The sequence below is a fragment of the Emydura macquarii genome, unplaced genomic scaffold (assembly GCF_026122565.2).
Source record: "Emydura macquarii macquarii isolate MOO-44397 ecotype Brisbane River unplaced genomic scaffold, CSIRO-AGI_Emac_v2 contig_2768, whole genome shotgun sequence".
Lineage (NCBI taxonomy): Eukaryota > Metazoa > Chordata > Testudines > Chelidae > Emydura > Emydura macquarii.
Genome location: NW_027132905.1, coordinates 46,995,775 through 47,007,123, shown reverse-complemented (window position 1 = coordinate 47,007,123; position 11,349 = coordinate 46,995,775). Strand labels below are relative to the sequence as shown.

Below are 11,349 nucleotides of genomic sequence, written 5' to 3'. Positions count from 1 at the left end.
GGATGTTTTTGACAGAAGGTAAACAGCAGCTGCACGGCATTGTCAAGTGCCGGCCCATAGCACAGGGCTGCCTGGGCTCCCTTTTAAGAGGAGAAGTAGATCCTGTTTCCTCATTTTTTACATTACATCCAAGAAAGTGAAATGTCTCACTTATAAAAGAGGAGGCTCCCACCCCGACTACCATCCCCCATTCCAGTGCATGATGAGGAATAAGTATAGATTGAGTAAAGGAGTCCCCCGTCCCCCCAGCCAATGTCTTTCCAGACTCTGAACCGAGTGGAAGCAGAAGAGACGAGGACCTGGAGAAGCTGTGGTTTAGCCCACAGCCAGTCCCGGGGGGCTGAAGGGGGGAGGATAGTTGTTTCCCCATCAGTCGTTGGGCCCAACCGCTGGAGTTGCTCCCTGCCAAAGGAAGAGGTTTGGTGCTAATTTCCCCTCGAAATTACCCAGCTTGCCCCGCACCCCAGCAGAGGCGTTTGCTCTCAGCAGCGGATGTATAGGTTGGTAACTTGGCGGGCAGCATCCATATACAGCGTAAGATTAAAACAAACAAACACACACTAGTGCCTGACGAGCACGAGCGTCTCGCAGGATGCAGAGTACTGAGGGGCAGTTACTCACATGCAGGGTGGGCGGTGGTTGCCACTGCCATCTCCATGAATTACCTTTTAGAACACCCCTTAAGCAACTCTGGTTTACAGCAGCTACAGCCCGGAGTAAGGCTAAGCTGAGTTTTGTTTCAGCTAGCATTTCCTATACAATTGAGAGGGTAGCCCAGCTGATTGAGATAAAGTAAAGCCAGCCCCAGCCTCCCGCCAAGCGCTAAGGATGAAATTGCGGCACAACTACTACCAAACATGTAGCCCCGCTAAGAAAATAGCTGGTACTTACTTCTGTACAGATAGCTTTTAAAAAAGGACTGGGGAGGGAGGCCAACTAAGAAAGCAGAATATCACCTTCACCGCAGTAAGGACAATCTATAAACCATATGGGAGCAATCGTGTTGCCATTGAAGTCAATGGTAAAGCTCACCCATGAACTGGGTCTATCAATGGAGGGATCATCCTCTGCTGAAATTAATATACTGGGCCCAAGTTTAGCAGGACTCCAAAAAGGAGCAGACACAGAGCAGGGTGGAAAGAGGCTCCAGTTACAATTGCAAAGATTAAAACACAAACAGGATTTGAAGAGGACAAACACGTTCACACATAAACCAAATTCTGACCTCTAACGAAGAGGGGCAAGAGAGAAGGAAAAGGTTGCCTGGGGGCAGGTGTCTTCCTTTCTCATAAGCAGCTGGTAACGGCCCCCATCAGAGGATAACGGGTCTAGATTGACCACTTATTTGAAGCAGTAGGATTATACCTATTTGTAGCATGCCTAAATGTGCCTTCTGATATAAACAGTCAAAGGCCCTGGCCCAGAAAGCTTATAGCAAACAGCACTTATGGCTTTCTACTTGGAAACATACATTCCTGGTTTTAAGGCTGTTCAACCATTTTTATTATTGGGATAGGGGAAAAAAAATCAATAAATTAAAAAGTGTAAACAAACAATCCAACAGGAAGATCAGGAGGCCCAGCAGGTGCAGAAGGACACACATGAAGACATTTTACTTTCAGACATGTTATGGTTACAGGACTACATCTGAAGTGCCAAAGTTCAAATAAAAAAAACAGATTCATACAAATTTAAAAAAAATACAGTTTATATACACTGTGGAATTAGCTTACATCATCTCATAACAAAACAGTGCAAAAAAAATGATAAGTGGCTGTCCTTGGAATGGCTCACATTACAGAGGAGTTAAGATGCGCTACCATGAGTTAACACTGCACAGGAACCAAGGAAGCAGGAGACAGCACCTTCTGCTATCCTGAGCTTTTGCCATCAATACTGATCCACTGCGTGGACTCTATCCCTTAGTTTTAGTCTGATAAGAATCACAGGCACCTGTGTTAGGCTGAAGTTCCTTCATAAACTGTTTAGCCGTCAGTGCCAGACCAGAAGCAGTTAAGGATTGCGGGAAGGGAGTTCAGTGGTTGGCTAAGTCGGAGAAGTCTCAACTGAAGTGAGGATCTGAGATCCTTTGCATCGGTCATAAGTTGCAGACATGAGCGCCCCCAGCTGTGCTGCATCTCAGAAACCCACTCAGAGAAAAGCATCCATTCACCCCTTTGTGTCAGAAAGAGGAACTTTCCCTGCTATGGGCCATATATGTAATATTGCTGAGCACACCTGGTGAGTTCTTTTGTGGATTTCCTTTTAAAGTGGCTGGCAGAGTCTCACTGTTGCAAGATACGTTCTCCTGGCTGCAGCAGTGAAAGGAAGTTGTTTCCTCTACCTGCGGGTTGTTAGTAAGCTGGATGCTCCAGCACAGCAAGGGCTGCTGAGCCTGGGCTGGAATCTGACAGCTTTCTCTAGGGAAAGCCCAGCTGGTGCCCAGACACATCTTAAGCAAGGGGTTTCAGCCCGGCTCGCCTAGGGCTCCTAGCTCCACAACTCACGAGCGAGGCCAAGATGTGGCGTGGCAAAATATACTGCCACAACTCATGCGCTGAATAAACAGGACATGATTGCTGAAGGCAACGGACACGAAATTAACAAGCCCTATTTTATTGAGGGTGGTTGGGGGGGAAGTAAGCAAACTCTCAGCAGCAACTGAGTAGAGGGACAGGGTCTCATGAAGAGACAGACCATGTACATGACGGGGGCTGTCTCAGCATGGCTGACATCTTGCAGTTTGTGTCTTAAATTCCAAAACTCAAGGGTTGATCTTAATCCTAATGAAGCGGGATTGTTTTACTGCACTTCGGGACTGTGCAGGTGCCAGAACCCTTTGGAATGGAAACTGGTTCAACACAAGTGGATTTCAAACTTTCAGTCCACCTCTGGGAGGATATGGGAGAGGGACATGTCCTGGAGCTTCTTGGACTAGTTCCATTTCTTTCAAGCCACGTAAGCCAGCATTGGCCCCTTGCTCCGAAGCATAGGGAAAGTGAGTTGCTTACAAGCCAGCTCTAGATATGGGCCAAACAGGCTGAAGACTCTTAGACAACTTATGCAGAATAAGACACCCCTCTAAGTCAAAAGCACAAGCCAAAGTCAATTCACTTGATAGTCATTTAGACTCTCTTAGCCAAAGATCTCCCTGAAGAATTGCTTGGGCAGCTAGGACAGAACCATCTTTAAGACGGGCCCAGAAGTATGATGGTGCCACTCCCATCACAGCAACGGAGTCCAAGTGGAAGGGGTACAAAATAGGGGCTGGCCCTGGGAAGATGCCTTTACTTCGTTCGGGGGAGCTGAGGGATCAACAGACATTTGGACTAACCAGGAAGTTTATCCTAAGCACACACTATTTGGAATGGTGGAGGAGACTGAATTGCTGCCACAAGTTGGGGGTGAGGGGCAGGGTCAAGAACATATCCCATGCACATCGGCCACAAAGGACACCACCCGGGCTGCAATGCAGAACTCGGAGGGTACCTGCTATAACCAGATGGACCTAGGAGGGGCAAAGTCAATTGCTGAAGGAAGGTTTTGCACAACATATAGCAATGCTCCTCCCTCTCCATTCAGCACGATACACAAGAAAGGCCAAGACCTGCACTCCAGGGTTGGGAAAGAGCAGAGCTTCACAGGAAAAACCCGCTGTCGGTCTCATGGGGGTGGGAGATGGAAAACAGAGAAAGACAGACAAGACCCAGGGATGGGTTTGCTAGATTTCATTGGAGGTGACTAAAGAAAACCTCCAAAGTGAATAAACCGATATGTAGCGGAGCCCTGCCCTGCACTTGGGCAGCCCATTCTCCACTATAGACGTCATAATGGAGTCAGAGGACCTTCTTTTGTCCTTGGCTGGTTAGTCTGCAGTGTAGACATGACACAGTTATCTCCTATCTGCAACACAAAATTGCAACCAGATCCCATGACTTGGTTCTATTTATGGTGTAGATACCCCCCCCCAGAAACTGGAGCTGCCCTGTACCAACTCAGTCACCAAGAATCTTCCAGCAGTCTGGGCTGCAAGGGAAAGCTTCATCAATTCCTAAGAGATACTTGCTTAATGAAGGATAGTGTGTGTGGCACTTGTGCTCTGTGCACACTACCTCCTCTTAGAGAAGTCAGAGCACAGCAACCTCTGCTCCAGCCGTCACAAGTACAGCCCCAACGGGGGAACATACAGCTTCCCCCGACAAACTCAGCTTGAAAATCATGGACTCTGCAAGTGACATGTGAAAATACAGGTTTTGCAATCCCTCTATGCTTGGAAGGAAGAGCCCTCAAGATGGCTCGATTTTGGAATAAAACAGACTCCTAAAGCAGCATTCCTTCCACAATATGCTAAAGCCTCGTATGGCATGGAACAGGTTAACAGAAGGGCTGGTAAGAGGGCTCTGGGGAAGCTTTCCTGGGATGCATTCCCCAGGTTAGCTGGACCAGTCGCAGAGTGAGCAAGAATGCTATGTGCTTTATCAAGCCAATCAGCTCTGTAGCCCCTCAAGGCATAAGGCTGGCATTCCACCGAGAGTTATCTGAGTGCAAAACCCACAAGGGCAGGAGCCTGCTGGAACAATACAGGTGCCAGCCAGGATGGTACCTGCTAAAGCACCAGACCGGCTGTGACTGGCTTCTAAGCGCTGACTTTACCCCTCAGGTGATTCTGCTGTTGCAACAAATATCCCCAGTGCTCTTAGAGCTGCAGCCAGCCCTTCCAATAACCCCGCTGCGCAGTGCTGGCTGGCTGTCAGTCACAACCGCCCAGAGCCCCTTCTCTTTGGCCACAGCATTCGTCACACCTTCTCTTTCCATCAAACAGAGATAAACGAACACCGCTGCAACAGCCTCTGAAACCGAGCAGGAGGAGTAATGCTCACGCTCTTCCCCAGACTGAGTCAGGGCTAGGCTGTGCTGAGAAAAGAGATTTCCTCCATTGCCACAACCCTGACTGTAAAGATGCCCCCGGAAGCCAGAACCCCCAAGCGAAACCAGGCTCTTATCACTACATCTCTACAGCAGGAACGCTCCAAAGAGGTGCAACGTAGTGTTACAGGGAATGGACAAGAGTGCCTGATAAAAGGCTTCTTTTCTAAGGGGAATCATTGGCAGCAGCTAATGAGGCTGACAGGATTTCTCTCTTCCAAGTTGCTCTGTAGCTGTAGTAAGTGTTTATAACCCAGAACAGTGATTAGAACCAAGTTGTTTTGGATTCTTGACTTGCCCAGATGCTCTCAGCAGCCAGTGGCTGTCAGACAAAACCACAGCAGGGATTCCAGCACCTGAAGGACATTAAAAAATCAGGAGCTTTAAGAACTGAAAAACACAAAGGCAGAGTGGAAAAACTGGGCAATTACAAGTTCCTGATGGCAGAAAATTCCCCACCCCTCCCAAGGAGGTGTATTTTTAATGCCACTGAGAATAACCGGCAATTTAGTTTTTGAGGATAATATCAAATCTCAGCCTTGACCCCTTCTCATGCGAGTTAGGTAAGTACTGCAGCAGAGCTGGTGAGGGAGATGAAATCAACAAGAGAGGAGAGGGGAAATTCACTGCACTCCTCCAGATGGGACATGGTGTAGCCAGGGTTATTTTTACCCTCCAAACTGCAGGCGTTTCTATGGGAAGAGCAGTATCAGGGAACTTCCGGTGAAAGGAGGCGGCAGGGGAGAAGAGTGTGTTCTGGCCAAGAGCCGTCAAATGAAGCACCTCTCTGAGGCCGACCAGCAACTAGCTGGTCTCAGATAGCCCCTCTACTCTCCACCCAGCAAGATGTTCTCTGGTCCCCAGACTGCATGATAGAGAAGCCAGCCGTTGTGTCCTTGGACATCGGGTGTCCAAGCAGAAAGCTAGGGCATGTGCAGGCTTGGAGGAAGGAGGGAGCCGTACCGACAGTAGGGTCAGATGGTCTGGTAGTGCTGTCTCAATCTTGCCTGCAGAAACTCATGAGTCAGGTTGTGCCGAGTTATTATTCCAACAATCTGGTAAGGGGAGAGAGGAAAAACGTACAAGTCAGTCTCACCGACTCACGTTAGGAGCTACGTGCTTGGTGGAGGAGAAGATGCAGTAGTGTTTCTTCCGGCTGACCTGAAAAACCAGGTGAGACGCCTTGGGCAATTCTCTGAGGGGGCTGGTCTAAACACAGGGCTGGGATCTGGTTCAAGTTCTAATCCCTGCTCTGACATGATTCCCTTTCTTAGGGCTTGTCTACACACAAAAGTTATGCCAATGTAACTACACTGGTATAATGGTAGCACAACCCTAGTGTGGATGTAGTAATAACAGTATAAAGATAGTTTATAGCTATAACCATACGGAAAGGGGAAAAAGCTGTAGTGCCATATGGCACTTTTATACTGGTATAATTGCATCCACACTAGGGGTTGTTCCAATATACATGTGTGTAGACAAGACATACTGCTAACCAAAGTAACTATATTTTGGCACAAAATCTGCATATAATCCAGGCCACAGACAAGTCACCAACCATGGACTTTTTCCATCTGAAACTGGTTTAGTACTGCCCACCTGGGGTGTTATTGCTGCATGTGCTACACAATAATGGCAACTTTTTCAAGGTCGGGTCTGTGCAGTTGGGCACCTCCTTGGCCAGAATATCACAGCTGCTGAGTGACTCACTGGGAGCAGCAGGTGCTCAGCACCTTTGGAAAGAAAAGATGCTTAAAGGCAGCTAAATGGAATGGCTTTGGACAATGTGTTAATGCTTCTCCAGTCTCTGTGGAAAAAATAAAGCCGTCTCTAGATCAGTTTCCTTCAATTCTCCTTCCGTAGGTCCAAGTAGCCAGTTTTCTTAGTCACCCAGACTTCAGTATCACGCATAAGCTTCTTGGTCAATTTTCAGCCATTTCTAGATTGTGCTAGTTACATTTCAGTGTCTCGTTTAGCAAAAAATGCTCCTCAGTGCCATTTATTAGCTTGGTTTTGGACTCCCACTTTTCCAAAGCAATGCCTGTCCGGTCATGTCCCAGCTGTACATGACTGAGTCTTCATCACCCTCCTCCCTTAACCCCAGGAACAGCTCCAGGTTCAGAATATGAAATCTGGGGGAGGGAGGAACACAGAATATAGCTGCACAGGCAGCTAAAGCCAGGATCTCTCCCCCCTTCTACCCAGCTTAACATTTACTGAAAGGGCCAATGCACGGTCTGAGGCAGGCATAGAGATGTGCTGGTCACTCCTCTTGAGCCAGTGGCATTAGGCTCTTCTGTATCAAGACATTTTAGCTAATTTGTTAATTGCCTTTTTAGCCTCAGAGTCCATGCACTGGCTCTTCTGGCCAGCACAACCCTAGCGTGGATATACTAGAGAGAGGGGCCCATTAACCCCATTCTGGGACGTCGCACAGGAGATTTAAGGTAGCAGCAAGAAAATCTAGGAAGCCCAAGACAGCAAGAGGACGAAAGCTAAAAAAGTAAAGTGCTGGATACTTCTTGGACAGCTCTAGTGGTCAGGTCTGAGAGAGAAGCCGCCACCACCACTCTCTCCTGGAGCACTGTTCTGCCTCACAAGCAGCCGGGGAAGATTTAAACCTTGTGCAGTGCAGTCAGTGGCAGAACCACCAGAGGGCAGTCAGCAGAATGGGGATGCATTTACAGATCAGTGCTAGGCTCCTTTCATGGGCTCTGTAGGGTCACCGTAGAAAACATGTAACCACTCAATAGCTCTTGCTTGCAATGTTTGCTTTCCACTAGCAGGCTCTGCAGTGCAAACAGCGGAAACCCAGACAATCAGAGAAATCTTTTGCAGCCTCTTCCTTGCCTACCACATCAGTGATGTTCCTGAAATACACTCAACTAATTCTAGGCATTAGATTAAGATGATGACATGTACAATCTCTGGGGCGACTTTGTGTCATGTCACATGATCAATGGTCAAGAGACCCACCAGTGTAACAACTCACCCAATATACGAGCAAGGCCCCTTCCTGCAGTTAGTCCTGGGTGTGCTCTGGGGATTTTCTTATCCAGCTCCAGGACCAGTGAAGGCTGCTGACTACTACGTTTATGGGCAGCTGAGGACACCTGCTGGGCACTGCAAATGCCACAACAAGATGGCTAATCTCAAGTCTGGATAATTCAACTGGTTCTGTACTTGACTGTCTCAGCTCTTTTAAATCCCTGTCTGACAGAAGGATGTGCCCCAACCTGGAGAGAGCGCTCCCAGGCCTGTGAGGGGCTGTCAGTCTCTAAGGCTCATTCAGCTCCTGGCTGCTGCAGAAACTGCCAAAGCAGGGGTCAATTAGGGCCACTTGTGGTGGTTTGTGTGAAGACGACCTTTGCCCACTCGGAAGTGGACTTAGGCCCTTGAGCAGGCATCAAACAGCATCAGTTTCCAGTCATAGCCAACCTGGGCCAGACACAGATCCAGGACAGATGATGGTTTCAACCTTATTACCAGCCTCAAGTAAAGATTTTCAAGTGAGCAGGCGTAAGTCAAGTCACAGCCAGGTGAAACTTAGCACCACATAGAGAAGAGAGATTTTCCAACCCCTGAAATTCACATTCTGCTCGCTGTAAAGGTTTGTTAAAGGTTAAAACGTAGCCTCCAGCCCTGACAACGTAACGCTCCCCGCTCAGCCTGGACACAGCAGTAAGGACTCACCTCTCCCACTGCATTCACTACTGGTAAGTGCCTGAGCCCCATTGTCCTAAACAGGTTGAAGACTTGCGAGGCGTGCGTGTTCGGAGAGACCGTGAAGGGAGATGGGTTCATATAAGGGGTGACATCCTGGGGAGATTCAAGAAGAAAAACACCGAGGTCGTTTATACCAGCTAGTTTCAAAGTGAATTTCAGTTCACCTGGAAGCGAGGGGATGATAGCATGGGCTTGCTAAGGCACTCAATGCTGGCTGCAGTTCTAGGTCTCTGGATGGTGCATGTGTCTCTAGGATCCTTTGGTTTCTATACACGCTATCATGAGAAAGGGTCCAGGGCGCACGGCTTTCTGCACCTTCTTAGGGTGGAGGAAAGTGCAGGTTCTTCAAAGGAGAGGGTCTCACTGTAATGCAGGGCTTAGGTCACAGAGCACACTCAGCCCCATCTAGTGAGGGACTGGGCCTCCAGCCCTCTATCTGGTAATGCCCTGAAGACTAGATGAGTCTCGGGCCCTTTCAGGCATGCTGGTTGAGCCTGCTGGTCCAATTCAATGGCAGGGAGATTTTGAACAGGTTCGAGTGAGTGCAGGATGAGATCCAAATTCACTTAAACCAAGAGCCAACTCCACTGAGAACAGGAACTGTTCTCCCACTAACATGCAATTAATTTCTTAAATACAGGCAGCTAGAAAGTGGTCGGAAGAGTATTTCAGACCAAGATGTCAGAGGCACAGGATTTTTGGTCACTAATCACCCACAGGAGATTTGAACCTGACTCACCCGAAAGCAGCAACCCAGGGAGACCAGAATTCCAATCTGGGAGTAAGATTAGGTATAAAGCACCTCCATGACCTCAGTCGGGGAAGCATTTTTAGAGGTCTTTAGAGCATCCCCGAGAACATGCCTCAGGAAGAAAGAGCAACACAACAGCAGGCTCCCATCAGCATCTCTTACCACTATCATGCGTGGGTTCAGCAGCGTGAGGTCCAGGTCATGAATATCAGGGTAACGGGGGTAATCCTCGGCCATCTCCATATATGACAGACGAGGCTGGCTGGCGCTCTGCAATTCAAAAAAAGCCTCACTGAAGGGAAGAGTAATTCCTGCTGCAGCCATGCGAGAGCACAGCCAAGACTGGAGCGGTAATAAACCCTTCAGGTCCCCTGACATGCACATCCAGAGAGGGATAATTCACAATGGAGCAAGGCACATTGAAATCAATACAAGGGGTCACGCTTTCGGCAAAGAGGAAAAGACTGATTTGCTCTCCAGTCCATGCAGGGTCTATTCCCACCTTTGGAAGGTGGCACCAAAGCACTTCGTGGGAGTAGGACACCAACCATGCTGGATCATTTTGCTTTCTACACGCTCAGAGATACAGCTGTCCAGCAAGCTACTGACACCAAGAGGCAGACATGGAGTATCATGACACCATGCTGATGGGTGCACTAGGAGTGGTCAGACCTCTCCACTCCCACGAGGGAATGTCACCTTTACGCAATACAGCGTACAATTTCATATAGAAGCTGCTATTGTTTGGTAGTTGCACCTTTTTCCTGTGCTTGCACAGTTGCATAACAGGAGTAAGTCTTCATTTTGAAGCCAAAAGGGAGGATTCACAGTTCTACCAGCTGCAGCTTCTAAGAGGACAATGGAGTTTAAAATACTGCATGCCAGCCCCTAGGGATACCATTTTCCCAGTTCCCCCCTCTCCACAGAGAATCCTCATCTGCCCCAGAATCTGCAAGACTCACCGACTGACTCTCAGAGTAACAGACTCCTCGGACGAGCAGGGTAACCAGCTGTGAACGCAAGATCAGACCATGGAAGGTCAGAGGTCGGAAGCGTTCCTCCATGGTCCACTCTTCACTGGGGGACTGGTCCGGGTACAGGTTGGGGTAGGGAGTGTATCTGTGACAGATTTCACACCACTTGTTACAACGGGTACTACTTGGAAGTACTTCAAGTAACAATGGCAGAGGAAACAGAACCACCAAGATGCGTTACTGTCTGACAGCTCTGAAACGCTTCACGCACACGGAGTGCTTTCCATGCGAGTATTTCAAAGCACTTTACAATGCGGAAAAACACGTGCCCATCTCGTTTAGCGATCAGGAAACTGAGGCAAAGAGGGTTAAGTGACTTGCCCAAACACAGCAACTCAGTGGCAGAAGACGACCAGAAACCAGCTTTCCTGACCCGGAGCCCCTGCCCTGACCATTAAACCACATGCTTGTGTGAAAATAGGCTGGAGGGCCTCAGTCCATTTCCCAGCAGGCAGGTGTCCACATTGTGAAACCGGAGCAGTGCAGTAGGACAGCGGTTGCTAGCTCAGCAGAGATCACCCAGGCAGGACGAGGCACTTGGGGGAAGAAATCTTGCACCATCACTGCCCGTGCTGCACGTACAGCTGGCATGTTTCACAACACCAAGTCCCCTTAAGAAAGAGGGGATGCTTTTCTGAGCAGGTGTTAGGAGACTTCCAGATACATGGGAGCTAATAGAGAAGCCTAGAGGAGGAATAGAGATGACTGGGCTGGAGCAGAGTAAAGAGAGAGGAAGAATGGTTTAGTGGTTAGGGCACTAACCCCAAAACTTGGGAGACCTGGATTCAAGTCCCTGCTCTGCTGCAGACTTCCTGAGTGACAAGCCCTTGCTTTGGGAAAGTCGCTTAGTCTCTCTCAGTTCTCCATCTGTACAATGGGGATAATAGGCCAGCCTTGCCTCACAGGAGC

At 48.7% G+C, this 11,349-nt stretch overlaps 1 protein-coding gene across 5 annotated transcripts in view; it reads right to left on the bottom strand.

The window, feature by feature from the left end:
• Nucleotides 1-11,349, bottom strand: part of CLCN6 (chloride voltage-gated channel 6) — a 31,389-nt gene that overhangs the window by 3,766 nt on the left and 16,274 nt on the right. For 2 of the 5 annotated variants that reach the window (XM_067567437.1, XM_067567441.1), the window contains 3 exons: nt 10,369-10,525; nt 9,569-9,676; nt 8,623-8,748 (listed from right to left, as the gene is read on the bottom strand). In XM_067567437.1, the coding sequence (XP_067423538.1) occupies nt 8,623-8,748; nt 9,569-9,676; nt 10,369-10,525 (391 nt within the window). Of the gene's footprint in view, nt 1-1,304; nt 5,982-8,622; nt 8,749-9,568; nt 9,677-10,368; nt 10,526-11,349 lie in introns of those variants that run through there. The other 3 variants (XM_067567439.1, XM_067567440.1, XM_067567438.1) reach the window with 3 other exon arrangements.